Source organism: Pygocentrus nattereri, chromosome 22 (genome assembly GCF_015220715.1).
Source record: "Pygocentrus nattereri isolate fPygNat1 chromosome 22, fPygNat1.pri, whole genome shotgun sequence".
Lineage (NCBI taxonomy): Eukaryota > Metazoa > Chordata > Actinopteri > Characiformes > Serrasalmidae > Pygocentrus > Pygocentrus nattereri.
In genome coordinates this window covers 30,955,026-30,972,039 of record NC_051232.1, presented here as the reverse complement: position 1 = coordinate 30,972,039, position 17,014 = coordinate 30,955,026, and the positions used below count along the sequence as shown (strand labels likewise).

The 17,014-nt window shown below is 42.9% G+C and overlaps 1 protein-coding gene across 5 annotated transcripts in view; it reads left to right on the top strand.

Annotated features, from left to right (window-relative positions):
- adgrb3 (adhesion G protein-coupled receptor B3) overlaps positions 1–17,014 on the top strand; it is a 324,116-nt gene that overhangs the window by 224,813 nt on the left and 82,289 nt on the right. For all 5 annotated transcript variants that reach the window (XM_037532639.1, XM_037532638.1, XM_017700932.2 and 2 more), the window contains 2 exons: positions 6,045–6,147; positions 7,271–7,314. In XM_037532639.1, coding sequence (XP_037388536.1) covers positions 6,045–6,147; positions 7,271–7,314 — 147 coding nt within the window. The remainder of the gene's footprint in view (positions 1–6,044; positions 6,148–7,270; positions 7,315–17,014) is intronic.

Sequence of the window (17,014 nt, the reverse complement as noted above, 5' to 3'; positions counted from 1 at the left end):
TACACAATGTAAAGAGCAACAGGCATTTTTTAAAATTCTGTCAAAACCTGAAAAACAACAAAAATTGAGATACAAGGTGTCTCCTTACAGCTGCGAAATTTAAAGAAAAGACCATCAGAACTAATACGAAAAGTCAAACTTACTTCTGTGATCCCCAAACTAAACCTTTATCATGATGGATGAATGAATTCATACTATTTATGCCATTTTACATATAAAATTATCCTCCGCAGTGCTGTCATCAGGCTCTGTTAGATATCTGCATGTGTTACCAGAAGCACTAATGTCATTGCATCATATTTTACAGTAAATGTGAATGTCATTGTGCGCTGCTCGACGGCACCCGTCCAGATAATGAATAATGGCCTGCTTTTAGTGCCCACAGCGATTTGGGGAGAGGTGTCAGATGGAGGCTGCCTGTAGATGAGCTGGATTTATTTTATCAGCTTGATCAGAAAGTGAGAGAAATCAATAAACAGTCATAGTGTTTGAACAAAAAAACGCATCCACTGAACATTATTAATGGGCACATTAATACATGTGTAGGGCAGAACAGAGTTCCTCTGTGGTTTAAAGTGACGCTGCTGACGAGATGCCTGAAAAATGATGTGCCGAAGAACCGAATGCAGCTGATCGACAGAGGAATGTTTGTGTTAAGTAATGTAGGAGAAACTACCACTATAGAAATGATGTCCGTATGTTAAGGCTTTTTTATTGTGGCTGCTTTATTGTGTTACTGAGTGAGGAGAATGAAAACAGGCTGAAATAGGGTGAGTCTCCACTGCTGGCTGTCTGTCGCCCTGTAAAGCCCGAAATGATCGTTTAAAAGTCTGAGGGAGTTTTTCACACCACATCGTACGTCTTTACATATTAACATCACACACAGGCTCGAAAAGAAGGTCCGGCTCGATGTTTCGGTCTCAAATGATCTCAAAATCGACATCGTTCTGATGTAGATGCGGTGACAGTAGTAGATAACTCACTCACATCCTCAGAAGACCCGTCCTTCACCAAGATTAGACTCAGTTCTCTTTTAATTCTCTTTAAATCATCAAATTCATCCATGCATGCTACGTGCGATTACTCGTTTCTGCCAGAGAGGGCTCCAAATCCCCAATTCTTACGTAATGCAGCTTTAAGTCATATGACTTATTGTGTGCAATTATGATGCCTTTATGCTTTTTCTTCCACATGGATGTTTACCTAACGAAACCACTAAGTTACACAAGACGTCTAGGCTTTGGGCCCAAGGTGCAGTCGCATGCATCCAGTCGTTTAGGCATCCTGATCATCTTCCATGTGCTGTTGATTTACTAAGGGTAAATAAGTGAACACATCCTCTACAGAGACACACTTCTGTGCATTTAATGCCCAGTTACGGTTTTTCTGAATTTAACACACTGTGGGGGGGCAAAAAGTAAATGTGGCCTGTGCAAAAGTGATGGTGCTTTATATATTTGCGCCTGGATGTGACAGAAATATGTGCTTGAAATGCATCTGAAATTAATGTTGACAAAGTTCAGTAGCATTTATTACTGAAGCTCTTCCCCACAAAAGTGGTGTAATTCTACACTAGCTGAAATTGGAGCTCATAAAATGTCCTGCGTGTGTATGTTGTGGCCGCATCATGGCATATTGTGTGCGATATAGGATGCAAAAGGCATTATTGCAGATTTTCTAAGTGAAAAGTCAAAACAGGACAGTCTTGTATATGAAAATACAAATTTTAGTGCACAATTTCAGCTTATTTAACAGTTTAGCATATTGGAAAAAATATGACATGAATATGTAATGCGCTGCAACTTTGGCACAATCCACATTTTGTGTGTTGTTTTTCCCCAGTGTGTTAAATTCAATAAGCAAAGAGTAAACGTGCATTAAAATATGTCTCAGTAGAGGATGTGTTCACTTAGTCACACTTAGAAAACCAACAAAAACATGTCGTTTGACAAGGAGCGCGCAAACCAGCATACGACTGGGCATCTGATCCTGAGAGCTGAAATAATATTGTTGTTGTTGTTGTTGTTGTTATTCCCCCGGGCCATCAGGCTGCTGAACAGCCAGTAGTGCTGGTTCTATGCATTTGCATGCAAGCGCAGTTCACAATTTTCAGTGATGCTGCACATAAACTGCACATTTAGACTCGTGCACCAGTTTCCTGCATATGATGCAGAGTTTTTATTTAAAGGAATCATAAATTCTGATACCTACAATCAAATTATCCTGCTATACAGTCTGGAAAAAGGTTTTACTGGGCAGTCCACACAGTGTAAACACAGAGGCCTAAGCTCTTGGCGTTCTGTGCCCTCTGAGGTTACGCTGTGAGGACGTTTACCCTGGTTTTTCAGAGTTCGCATTGGTTCTCAACTTCGTGCTTGTGCACAACTTTTCCCTCACTCTTTGTATTCTTTTGTTCAGTTGTGAAGTGCTAAAAAGTGCTGGAGTGTACCTAATGCCAGCTGAATAAGAATGGGCTTGGGGAGAGATCCATACAGTTTCACTTGTCAGTCACTTTTAATCTAAACTTCTCGTTTCTGACAGATCCAGGGCACAAGAACCAATCCAGGGATTTAGTTTAGCCCCGCTTTTCTATCATCCACTGTACGGAAAATACAATGGCATTGTCAGGACGTGCTGAGGAGAAATGGCAAAACTTTTATGCATTGATAAGACAAGCATATCACTGCTGTCGGAACCAAACCTCATGTCTCCAAAATGGTAACTTTACAGGAGAAGGAAAAAAACGCACTCTGCTTTTAATGTGAGCGAGTGGAACCAGACGGCTTACCAAGTCATTTTGGGTCGTTTCTTTTAGTCCATTCATCATGAAATTGACACACAATATAAAGAGCAACAGGTGTTTTAAAATTAGGTCAAAAAAGAAAAAACTACAGAAATAGAGACGTTTTGCTCCGACAGCAGCGATGTACACAACAGGTATCAGGTAAAAGCGATTAGAATTATGGCGATTGAGATCTGACGACTGATAGATGATTGGCTGGCTGGATCATGTGTCTGACTAATGCATCTTGGGAGATGTAGTCCGTAGAAGAATTACTTTGAGAGTGGGACGTGTGACATTCAGCCCCTGACACTCATTTCTGGTTTTCAGGTATCAGAAAAGTATTTTAGGAATTGGTATTGAAATTAAAATAAGCTGCTATTGAAAGCAAACACTTGATTGATGCTCCCTGATGTAACAGCTATTTCGACTTCCATCGTCCGAGACAATTGGCGGAACTCCCGCATCGCATTCTTGGCTTGGGTTATGTATGGCCAGGGCATTGGAACGATGAAAAGTTGAGAGTGGAAATGGTTATGACTTCAATATTTTTCTCATTTATCAGCAGGAAAAACTTTCATTTGTCACTGTTGAACTCCTGACGATGGATCCATTCTCCAACACAAAAGCAGATCCGTGCCGCTTTGACGCATTACACCTGCATTTGTTTCAACACCGCGTTCGTGTCCCCAGAATGAGATAACTAAAGACGAAGGTAGAGGTGCCACCAGAGGTTAGCCGGCGGATTTCTCTCGGGGGGGCAGACAGATTGTGCGGCGCTCGGAAGGCAAAGGTGCGGTGGTGAAAGATCTCCGGCAGATACGGCCTCTGTGGCAGCACTATCTCCAGTGATTCATTCAACAGCGCCTCATGCGTCCACTTTCAATCTTGGTGTCTCCTTGTAAATGGACCATGAAATCATGCCCTAAGTTGGCCTCGTTGACGAATGTTACTCAGGAGAATTGAGTTTGGTTCCGTTTGTGCGTTTTCTGTGTGCGAGAGGGAGCTGGGGAGGTTTGCGTCAGGCGTGGAAATATTTTTGTAGCAGGTTTATACAGCACAGCACAACAGAAATAGTCCTGCTTCGATTGAACGCGTCCCCCAAAAAACCTTCTGAAGCCACATCAATGTAAGAGACACAGAAATTTCTTTTGGTGGAAAAATAAGGACAGAAGGGCCCTGTATGTGTGGGCTCAGTGCTGAATCGGACCCAACTGCTGCAGTGCTGCAGAGATGTGTCATTGTGTTCTGCCTTTAAAAAAAAAAGTGCTCCTCTCCTACACTTGGCAGCACTTAGTCTGAGGGGCCGGTCATCTATCATTACTGACCGACGAGGACTAGTGTCAGAACACATTTCACTGTCACAGCGACTCCACGGTCTGGAAGCGTACAATCGCAAAAATAAAGGTGTCAGAAAGGCTGCCTTGGAGCGACGCCTTAGCAGAACCACTACCACCTTTGGTTCCCTCAGCAACCTTTTTACTATTGTTGAAAACGACGTGAAGAACGATTTTAAAGGTTTGAAGTAATAATGTAAGGTAGAACCTGAGCACAGTTGACCTCTCTCAAACTCTAAAACTCAAGCACAGTTGACTTCTCTAATACTCTAGAACCTGAGAAGAGTTGACCTCTCTCAAACTCTAAAACTCAAGCACAGTTGACTTCTCTAATACTCTAGAACCTGAGCACAGTTGACCTCTCTCAAACGCTAAAACTCAAGCACAGTTGACTTCTCTAATACTCTAGAACCTGAGCACAGTTGACCTCTCTCAAACGCTAAAACTCAAGCACAGTTGACTTCTCTAATACTCTAGAACCTGAGCACAGTTGACCTCTCTCAAACGCTAAAACTCAAGCACAGTTGACTTCTCTAATACTCTAGAACCTGAGCACAGTTGACCTCTCTCAAACGCTAAAACTCAAGCACAGTTGACTTCTCTAATACTCTAGAACCTGAGCACAGTTGACCTCTCTCAAACGCTAAAACTCAAGCACAGTTGACTTCTCTAATACTCTAGAACCTGAGCACAGTTGACCTCTCTCAAACACTAAAACTCAAGCACAGTTGACTTCTCTAATACTCTAGAACCTGAGCACAGTTGACCTCTCTCAAACGCTAAAACTCAAGCACAGTTGACTTCTCTAATACTCTAGAACCTGAGCACAGTTGACCTCTCTCAAACGCTAAAACTCAAGCACAGTTGACTTCTCTAATACTCTAGAACCTGAGAAGAGTTGACCTCTCTCAAACTCTAAAACTCAAGCACAGTTGACTTCTCTAATACTCTAGAACCTGCGCACAGTTGACCTCTCTCAAACTCTAAAACTCCAGGATAGTTGACCTCTGTAAAACCCTAGAACCAGAGCACAGTTGAGTAATCTTAACCTGCAGTATTTGAGCACAGTTGACCCCTGTAATACTGTTGAACTCCAGCCCAGTTAAGCAATCTAAAAATCCAGAACTTAAGCACAGTTGAGCAACCTTAAGCTCTAGATCTTGAGCAGTTGAGTAATATTAAAATCGAGCGTAGTTGAGTAACCTTAAACTTTAGAACTTAAGCACAGTTGTTCTCTCAAAAACTCTAGAACCTGATCACAGGTGAGCAATCTTAAACTCTAGAAGTTGAGCATAGTTGACCTCTCTAAAACTCCAGGAATTGAGCACATTTGAGTAGTCTTACACTCTGGAACTCAATTACAGTTGAGTAATCTTAAACTCTAGAACTCATTCAGAGTTGAGTAATCTTAAACTCTAGAACTCAAGGATAGTTGACCTCTGTAAAACACCAGAACCTAAACATGGGTAAGCAATCTTAAACTTTAGAATCTGACCACATGTGAGTAAACTTTAAACTCTAAAACTCAAGCACATTTGACCTGTCTAAAACTCCAGAACTTGAGCACAGTTGCATAATCTTAAACTCTAGAACACGAAGACATTTAAATAATCTTAAACTTTGGAACTCGAGCACTGCTAACATGTCTCTGAACCTCTAGAACTTAAGCAAAGTTGAGTAATCTTAAACTCTAGAACTCCAGGATAGTTGACCTCTCTAAAACTCTAGAACTTGGACGCAGTTGAGCCACATCCAGCTGATACCGCTTTAAGACTGGGCCAAGATCAGATGGTTGAACACGACCAAAGGTTTAGGTGATTTGCTCCACAGCATGATCTGAAAATGGTCTGAATTCTATCTCAGGATTAAGATGGGTTGATGACTTCTGAGCTGCTTGCTGTAAGCACACCTTTTCCATCCCACAGGAACAACACGGCTGTGAACTCCAAAGTGATTGCAGTGACGGTGAGACCAGAGCCCAGAGTGACAGAAGCCCAGCTGGAGATAGAGCTGGCTCACCTCGCCAACGTAAGTACCACTTAAACTTAAACATCGTTAACTTAGTAGCCCAGGCTTTTGCTTCATTAAGCCCACTTCCTCTAAAAGCTTTAAAAAAACCTTCCTCCAGAACAGGAGGCAGCCTCCGCCTTATTTTCATCTTTCTTGCTGAATTGTTCGGCTCGCTGTGAATCCGTGAGTGCAGCTTCGTCGACAAGAGCGAGTGTGCCGGGCGCGTGACGCAGGGATTTTATGTTGCCATGCATGACAGTAAAGCAGGTCTAAAAGGAGAAAGAACAGTGACTCAACCCAAATGACAAACGGTGGCTTGCCTTGCCAAGTCCTAAAAATACGCCCATCCATTTGTGCTGTTTTTTATTAGCCTGTTAAGACAGGAAAGCGAACGCCCAGTGATTAACCCAAAAGAGAATCCTTTTATGGATCACACGCATAGTATTTATCCCCCTTTCCTTTATAAACGAGATTATCTCCTCCCCCAATCGAATCGTCCGATAGCTCCCCTTGTAAATGACGTAAAAAGCAATCAAACCTTCATAGTTTAGAAAGCAGTGCCATTTAGCAAATTGGCCTTTTAAGCCGCGAGCTACAAAGGGATGGATTAGGATACAGTTCAAGGGAATTTCAAAGGAGATCCGGGAGTGGATTTATACCCCTCCCACCCCCCCACCCCAACTCACTTTGGTCAACATCGCCATAAGTTTCAAGCGCCGTAATCAACAAACAAAAGGAAGTAATTGGTTTGATAATTAATTTGCCACCGCCTGCGGAGGCTCCTCTCCATAAAGTGTCAGGAGAGCGTCGGGAATGGGGTGTGGTCAAATAATTACGCCGGCTCTCTTTACAAACCCGGTCTTTGCCACTTATCTCCCAGATAAAAGGGGCAGCGTGTGTGGCGAGATGCAAGCCGCCAGAATGCCAGGCACTGGAAATTAGCATTGTTCAGCTTACAATGCTGCCTAGTAGGCGTTTAATCTCCCCGCCCGCCGCTGAGTCCTACAGAGGCCTCCTTTACACAGTACAAGTACATGATTCTGGAACTTAATGATGAAACAGCGATGAAAGTCTATTTAATGAAGGCCATTATAAAAAAAAATAACAAAAAAAAACTAATGCTTCCGTTTTTGCCCTGCAGGGGACGATGAACCCATTTTGTGTACTCTGGGACAGCTCCATCATGTAAGTGAGATTTCATTCGTCTCCTTTGCCGTACATGCGTATGTATGGATGCTGTTTATATAAACGCATGGCGATTTGCGGTTGTTAGCCCCATATGGTTTGCAGCTGTTTTGACAGCATACAAATGATATATGTATGGGCATTTCTGAAGCATTGTATCCATGGTAACTTACAGCCACCACCTGAGACGGCTCGCAACCCTGGTGGGATCGTGTTATTTTAAGCGAAATACCCTGAAATCAGAAGTGTTTCAGCTTGCCGCCTAATAAATTAGCACATTTCGTCAAGTTCTGTCTATTCTTACACTTTCGTTTTACAGCATGTACACAATAGCACAGGAGGCGTTTCAGTTGGGTAAACAAAATACTCTGATATTCCGCTAGATGCTTTGAATTGACTTGATTTGAAGGTGTGCACGCTGTACAAAAGTCAGAGGCTGCCCTTCATTTGTTTTATTTCCAGTAAAAATGATCATTAAGTACAAGTTATTCATTTTCCAGAAGGATATTAGGTGTAGGATATTCCACTTGCGTAATAACGGGGAAAGAAAGGAAAATATGTGGAGAAAAATTGGCTCCTAAGAACCACCTGGAAGAGCTGATAGACCCCAAAACTGCAAAACTGAAACTGAAAGCTTTCGTGTCTGAGAGAGAAGAGAAGATCAAGCTGCTTCAGATCTGAAAACATTCACAGGTGTTTCTGTCCATCCTTCCACTGTGAGAAGACCACTCAGCGCTGTGGGTCTGAAAGGACGTGTAGCTGATCAAGAAGAACCTCACTGAGAAAAGGAGACGGACACATCAAAGAAGCTGAACGATGGACTGACCGCCCCAGAGTCCAGACCCCAACACTGAATGAGCTTGATCACTTCAGAAAATCATCAACCAGCTTCTGAGACTGAGCTTTGGAGGCCTGTCTGCAGGTTCTTTGAGGAGCTGAAAGTGAGTCTCCTGAAGAGAATAGAAGCTGGAATAAAGAGAGAGAGTGACTCACTGACCCTCACACAGCCGAGATTAGATTTAGCAGCTGAGGCTTCTGTTGAATTTGTTTTCTGCTTATTTCTGACCCTAAAAGATGAAAAACTTGTCCTTAGTGGCTGTTTTTACTGGAAATTAAATGAGTGAAGGGTGGGCTCTGACTTCAGCATACAGCTGTATATTTCGGTTTGTGCTCTTTTGGCAGTCACAGTGTTGACATAACATGCATTATTAATATGGAAATAATAGGAAATTTAGCTACTTTTTCCAGCACCGATGTACGTGGGTCTAACTTCGGGTGGCTTGGAATGAAAGCTCTTAAGCTGATCTCGGATCTACCCTCTTTAAATACTGGTAAAAGGTCCCAGATTTGAGACTGAGCCAGTGAAGCAGCCCTACTGGTTCTGGATCACCATAAAAGGGCAACTTCCTCCAACCCTCCTCTCCATGCGGGTGCTTGAGGATAATTGCTGCAGCTCGCTGAGGGGTGAGGAAAGTCCAGAAGAGTGAAATTCAGATGAAAGCCACAAATCCCCAAACAGCAAGAGGCAATAGAGCCGGCTAAGGCTGAATTATTTCCCCCGCTCCTGAAAACGAGCGGAGGGGAACGCATTATAGCAGTGTATACTAATATTTGGTGGCTTTTAGTGGCCCTTTTAAGACGGGTACTGAGGCAAACACAAAAAAGGAGTGTGTCAGAGGGGAGAAACATGAATTACATCTCTTTTAAGCAGTCTTTTATATAAGTAATGTGTAACCAAATGCATTTTCCTCTCTGCTGCAAACTGAAGTAAATGAGGTGATTTGCTTAAATCAAATCATGTTCTCTTTCTCTCACATGCGAGTTATTAGCAGAACAAATGAATATGTGGCACTAATCATATTCCTGTGCCTTAACGAGAGACTTTTTTCCAGGAAGGCAGGCGTGCCTGGGTTTTATAATAACGCATTCATAACATCAAAGATGCAGCGCGAGAGATAACAAGAACCAATCTCAGCGGTGTGACTTTGTGTCGGGCGCAGACAGTCAGTTGTCCTCACCATGGACTCTTTTATTCCCTGCTTCATTCGGGCTTGGCTGAAACTCGCCCATTGTTCCCCAACCTGCAATTAACGGAGCATGCCGGTCTTACGGCCTGATCCGGTATCGACAGGCTCTGTGGTAGACATGTTCTCTGGAGATATGCGTCAGGTTTGGGCCAGCCTGTTGGAGCTCTGGAGGCGAGCCACCTGCGATGCTAGAAATATTCTCAGCTCCATGGGCTCGTTTTCTGGGAGATGCATGATTTCTGTTTAACCCTTAGCAGTCAAGCATGATTTTTATTGCTTTATATTATTGAAATTTACTAGTGGTGAACAATGACTACTAGAGCTAGACCTTCACTTCAGGCCATAAATATCAAAACTTCATCAAAAAACGAGAAGCAGAACCTTTTTACAAAATATTGCATTTCTGGGAGCCACCCTGTGGTACCTGGTGCACATTTTTTGACAGCCCCAGATTAAACACCTGACATCTGAATCTGGCAAAAGACATTACAAGTTTTATTTACTTACAGATATTAACATGTACATCGATGAGCCAACGCTTTATAAGCACCTGCCTAATATGCTGTTGGTTCTCTGTGCACCACCAAAACGGGTCTAACCTGCCATGACATGGACTCTACAGGACCTCTGGAGGTGCCCTGTGATATCTGGCCCCGAGACGTTTCCAGTAGATCCTTTAATGTTCCTGTCATGTTCTTTATTGATCCTGCAAAGGAAATTTGTGTGCAGCACAGCGTCACCAGCTGAGCAGCACCACCTGGGGCAGTGGGGAGTTAAGGTATACAACCAGGTGTACTTAATCAGTCTTGGGATTTGATCTCGCAACCTTGTGGTTGATGACTCGCTTCTCCTACCCGGTAGCCTAGTGGTAGGATGCAAGGTGGAACCTTCGTGGTTGGATGTTGTTGTTGTTGTACATCCCAAGCTCAATTTGAGTGATCATCTGGGGAATTTGTAGGCCAGGGCAACACCTTCAACCATTCGTCATGTTCCCTCAGTGTGGGAAAGCCCGTTACCCTGATGAAAGAGGTCACATCGGGGAATACCATCACCATGAAGAGGTGTACCTGCTCCATACGATATTTCCATAGGAAGCATGTGTCAAATACATGTCCACATGAATGCCTGGACCCAGAGTTTCCCATCAGAACATCGCCAAAGCATCATAGTCTACCGGATTGTCGTCTTCCCAGAGTGCATGGTGCCATCACTTCTCTGGGTTAACGGTGCACATGTACCCAGCCGTCCACGTGATGTAAAAGAAAAGGGGCCTCATTGGACCAGGAAACCTTTCTCCTTTGCTCCAAGCCCCAGCCCTGATGCTCACTTGTCCTTTGTATGCACTTTCAATGGCAGACAGTGATTAGCAAAGGCTCTCTGACAAGTGTATGTGGCCCTATACGCAGCAGGGAGATGCTGTGTTGTGATTCCTCCTGTAACCATCCTTAAAAATCTTGTGTATCAATGAGCCCAGCACCCTCTTATCAACATTTCATCTGTGAGTGGTCGTATTGTTTTGACTCATTGGCGTTTGATGGCCTGTATGTTGCAGTTATGCAGTGATTTCCTTTAGTAAAGAGACCAATGAGCTGCTGACTGAAACCTGGTCAATTCAGTTGACTGAAACCTGGTTAGACTATTGGCTGTATTGTCAGTGATGTATGTAGGACTTCCAGAAGGTCTGGAGTGATGGGTATTTTCTACAAAGTTGGTCCCATTTACTTTAAATCAAAACATATCTAGTCGATTCCACTGTTAATCCCTAATTAGGGTGGTTAACACGTAACACCTTTTTCCCAGATCCTGAAGGCCTAACCAGTGAGACTGGAGAGTTTTCTGGTTAAAAATTCCAACAGGTTTTTATTTTGACCAAACTTTTGCCAAGAAATACAATTATTGCTGCAGTAATCTAAGAATTACTGCAATATTTAAATGAAAATTCTGCTTTCAGAGTTTTCAGGTGAAATGGTTCATTTGTAGAGCAACTTGGACTCGGGTGTCTTTACAGTGGTGGTGATGGGAACCAGGCGTCGCCATGCCTACAACACAGATATAGACATTTTATTTCCCATCCAGAACCACCACTGAACCTACACGAGTCTTCTGAGTTTATATGGAATGTTGATGATGGAAAATAGTGGAACATCTGAAAATGAGGTTTCTTTGCCACACAGTGCCCGGCATGTATCTAAAAGTATTTTAAATTACAATTCCTCTTTTGACTCAACAAGTATGTTGGTACTATTATGTAAAGTTTGAACTAAAATTAGACATTTTCAATTCCAAAGAGTCATTAGTCTTTCTCTGAAGGACTAGAAGACCCTGAGTCTTCCCCATTGGTAATTACATATTCAGTGATATAGTGAGTGACATAATTAATTACATTTACATAAAATTTACATTCAGTATGTTCAGCTTTGTTTTCATGTCAAGAAATTACAATCAGGGCAAAAATGTGACGTTTTCTGTGTCTGTTGGTATGATCTAGAAGCAGCTAGCATTGTAATGTAAACACAGCAGGTCTCAGATCAGTGTAGAAGGGCAACTTCTATCTTCTCTAAGTACCTGATGGAAAGGCTTGATCTGTTAGTCGCCTCAGTATTACCGTTATCTTTTCTATTGACCCCTCTTTGTCATGTTTTCCATAAAAAGTACACAGAAATGGAGACAGGGAATGGGTTTCTATATCAATATCTACTACACTGCTTTCGATTTCATTTCCTCTATGAATTTTCCCCCTCCTCTGCCACACTTTAGAAATTGAATATGGCTTCTATTTAATCTTAATAACTCCCAAATATGAAAATTGCACTGTGCTTCTGTGGCACTACGAGCAAAGCAAGAGCCCGGGCTCTCTCAGCACTTGGACAGATAAGAAAATAGAGAAAGCACATTTACCAAATTCAATTTCCATTGAATCGGGGCCACACGAGTCGAATTTCAACTACTGGAATGGATTTGAGCCCAGCGGTATTATTGAAGCTGGCTCAGAGAGAGAGACAGCATGACCGAGAGAGAGACCTCACTGTATTACTGGTGTCCATATTTGCCAGCCCACAAAAAAGGCAGGGCTGCGCTGCCGTCGGTGGCTTCAAATTATGTGGGATTCATGTGTATTCATGATCTTCTGTTTGCTGTTTAGTTCCCTAATCTGCTTGCCTTGTTATTTATGTGTACACATGTTCGGTAATTAATTTGTTCGCTAACCTATTTACTCAGTGCATGAAAAACAAAATTGGTCCGGGCGAGCAAACAGTCGCAAAACGTGACGGCACAACCCGTTTCTTTGTCCTGCCGTATCGGCTGTGGTTGAGCAAACCTTGAACAGTTCTGTCAATTAAACCTGCGAGATTCCCTCAGACAGACAGCGCAGCTGCTGACTCTGCGATTCTCATTAGGAATAAGAAATACAGTAACCTGCTACGCACCACAGAGATCTTGATGCCATATAACGCTTTCAGGTCCCTAAGGAACCTCTCTGTGGATGGTTTCTTTTAAGAACCAAGTGTGAAGAAAGTTGTGTGGTGTAGAAGTTCTATACCAATTTGTGAATCCAGAAGATTTTTCCCAGAACCGTCAAAGCCTACGACCATTTTTGCCCAGATGTGCCTTAATGCAAGCATAATATGTGCCAGACATAAATGTTAGATTTACTAAAGCTGTAGCTGTTCAGGCAAATTGAGCAAAGTACGCCTCACTAACTGCTCTTCCGAGAGGCGAAGGGTTTTAAGGGGGCACCACAAACAAGCTCAGTGCGAAAAAGAAAAAGTTCAGTGATGATGAGGCAGCAGTGTTCGTGAATAAAGTTCCTCCCCACCACAACCTACTACAGGGGGTGGGGGTAAAAAGTCCAAGTAAAAGCAAAATAAAGGAAACGGTGACTCCGTCGAGAGACCACATGTTGGCACAACTGATCCTGAGAATTAAAATAGTGTCTAAAATATTTTTTCTGAAATTTCAAAACTGGGCTTGCGTGACTTTTAATTTTTGACTAGGCATCATCACCATATAAAAACATTAGAGTCATCATTTTTCTGGGCATCCATGAAAAGCATTTTGTTAGCATGATGCTAACAGGGGCTAGGGCTACCCTTGGATGCCCTTGGAATCTCACCTATCACTGAGAATTTAAACTGGCTCTGGCTCATGATCTGTCTGATGGGCAGCAGACGATTGTTTATCAAGCTAAATGGTAGCAGCAGTTGCTGATTGAAAGCAGTTGTATCACCAGTTTGTCACCAGTAAGCCTTTCAGATTGCTCAGAGTCTTCGGATGGTTATGTCTGAATTGCGTGATTGGATGTTTTGCACCTCAGTCAAATGGTTGTTTCCTATTGCGATTCTCAAACTACCAGGTCTGGCTCATGAGACTGTACTCCAGCAGTCTTAAGCAGCTTGCAGTGAATTTGTTTTCATCTTGTGTAATATTTCCACACTAATAAAGTACTTTGGGCTTTGTGTTTAGCAAAAGAACTGATTTCTATTTGGTTCTCCAGCCTCTTCACTGCAGTTTTTACCACCACTGTGTTTCAGGCCCTGTCCTCATCTAGTCCACAGCTAGTCCTTTCAGTGGTGGGTTTACTAGTCGACTCACATCTCCAGCAGGAAACGTCCACAAAAGTAGAACGGTTTCTTGTAAAATGTCTGTGTCCAGTGTTTTTACGAGGCTCAAGTCGCTTCTCATTCACCCATTTATTGTTAGAATTTTCCTGTTGCATCTTAAATGGTGCCTGAGGTGCCAGAATGTAGCTGCTGCACCATTTAAGGTGGAACAGGAGAATTTGAAAAAGAAGCTGGTGAATGAGAAGCGAATTTATTGTTTCTAGTTTGCAGATTAAACCTATCAGGAAACCAGCTGGAGTGAAACACAAATAAGTCAGTTCATCTCCAAATTATCACTGTCCGTCTTAAATCTCTCTCTTTGCCGTGTCATTAGCTACTAGCTGGGCAAGACTGTTGTCTGTGTTGCTATGGTGGCCAGCAGTATGTGCTGATCTTCAGGGTTAAAGGGTGAATCAGCAGTTCTACATTAACTCCAGCGTTCAAGACCATTTGCTGTTAAACTGTGTTGAAGGATCAGCAGAGCTTTATTTTACTGTAGAGGGGGATTATTTTATTATTACCTACTGTTCTGATTCTGCTGTGGGCAGTGAAAGAGCCTCATGTAGCCGACTCCTGGCTTAGGTGCTTTTGTTGACATAGTCTCAGTTTACCATAAATTTAAGCCTGGCTTTAAAAAAAGATCCAAACACAACTGGCCACCACATGTTGCCACGTGTTTGCACAATCCTTAAATACCTAAATGCACATACACGAGGAAAAGAAGTGCATTTGAAAAAAATCTTTAGAAATTAGATAAGCTGCATCAACTACTTACTGTTCATGGCTCACTCACCGGTATGTCAATCTTACTGGAGAACCTTTATCCCGTGATAGAACGACTGCAATCTGGGTAGATAAAACCACCTCATTGGAGGCTATTTGTTTCCCCCGAGATCTGATGGATGATCACTGTGGCACTGAGGCATTGATCAGCTGTTACTGTTCTGTCCCGTCATCAGTTCTAGCGCAGGCAAGTGAATTATTCAAAAGCATACCGATAGGAAAGAAGTACTAGTGAGCGATTTTTCACATGGATTAATAAATGGCGGGATATTATAGATGGGCCTCTCAGTGTCCAGCAGAAGTTATGCTAACACTTGTACCAACTACAGAACAAAAAACCCATAAACACAGTAGAAGTCATTGAGCAGCTGCTTCCATGATTCCTCATAATAATTTCAGTGTATTTCCTGCTGTACTTAGGAAAGACAGGAGACCTTTGGGCTCAAAAGCCAACGGTCATGTGCTGTTGAAGTAAAAGCCCAAAGTCATTGGTCAGTTAAGCACTTGTCAAGTCGTAGGTCAGTTAAGCAAGTAGTTGAGTCGTCAGGAATCAGTTGACCACCAATCATAGTTGAGTCGTGAGTCAGTTAAGCGAGCAACCAAGTCACATCATTAGTCAGTTAAGCACTAGTCTGTTGAGTCATGGGTCAGTTAAGCGCTAGTCAAGCTTGCATTTAAATCGAGTTGCAGGTCAAGTTTCCATCCGAGTAGAGTTGTGGGTTAGTTGAGCACTAGTCAGAGTCCAGTCATGGGTTAGTTAGTCCGTGTCAAGTTGTGGGTCAAATGGGCGAGCATCCAAGTCAAGTCATGGGTCAGTTGATCACCAATCCAAGTTGAGTCGTGATTCAGTTAAGTGCTAATCCAAGTCGAGTCATGGGTCTGTTGAGGACTAGTCAGAGTTAAGTCACTGATCAGTTAAGGAAGCGTCCGAGTTAAGTCACTGGTCAGTTAAGGAAGCGTTTGAGTTAAGTCACTGGTCAGTTAAGGAAGCATCCAAGTTGAGTCACTGGTCAGGTAAGCGTGCATCCAAGTTGAGTCACTGGTCAGGTAAGCGTGCATCCAAGTTGAGTCACTGGTCAGGTAAGCATGCATCCAAGTCAAGTCATGGGTCACTTAAGCGTTAGTCTGAGTTGAGTTGTGGGTCAGTTAAGCACTAGTCTCAGTTGTTAGTCAGTTAAGCATGTGTCCAAGCTGAGTCATGGGTCAGTTAAGCGCTAGTCTAGGTTGAGGCACGAATCAAGTAAGCATGGGACTCGAGTCTGAATCTCCGGTTCCAAAGCAGTTCATAAGCTCTTTTCGTTGGGTCATGTTGTTGATTTGTCCTGTAGAGATGCTGCAAAGAGAGTTTAGGTTAAAAAAGTGGCACGGCCTTTAAATAACACCCAACAAGTGGAACTGGGATGAAAGGTGTGTATTCTGAGTGATGAGAACCTGTAGAGGAGCATACTTTGGTCTCAACCTCCTCCCACCGACACCTCATCTCTTCTGGAAGACATGATTTTGTTGTTAGCCTTTTGTGATCACCCTCCTCATGTGGACACGTCTCTGTGTGCCAGGCTGTCAGCACCTCCTTTGCTGCGCTTGACAAGGCGAAGTTTGTTCATTTGCGATGAGCGCGACGAGACGCTGCCTTCACAAACGATTACGTGTGGTAATGGATCCAAATCAAGAGACCAGGAAGAGCTAAGCTGCTGCATTTGCCTGTTTCTATCTCCACATCTGTTCTCATCTCACTGAAACAAAAGCCTGATGACTGACGGTGTGTTCATGACCTTCGTATCAAAATGATTTTACTCATGGATTTACTCAATGGATGGATGAATGATTTAGGTCTCTTCAGAACTATCAGCGAAATTTAGTGCACATTGCAGCATTATTTAAATGTAAAGTGTCGCTCTCTTATTGGCAACATGTTGCTTTCCAACGCCGAGTCTGGACGAGCATCGGTCCTGCAGACATTTGCTTGAGATACTTAAGATTCTGTCTCAATTTGGTCATGGTCACACTACAAGGCCAGAGTTTCATCAGAATGTGCATCTTGGCTACAAAGAAGTTCCCTAAACGTGAAAATGTGATGACTGTGAGAAATCAAAGTGCCTCATGATGCGAGCCTTCAATACATCTCTACGAATGGCCTCAGCTGCCCAATCACTTTTAAATGCTGAATGTCAGAATCTCTTTCAGGACTTTAAGACTTCATTAGAGTGGTTTACTTAACTGAGCTGGAGTGGATTACTTAATTAAGCTGGAGGGGTTTGCTTAACCGAGCTGGAGGGGTTTGCTAAACCG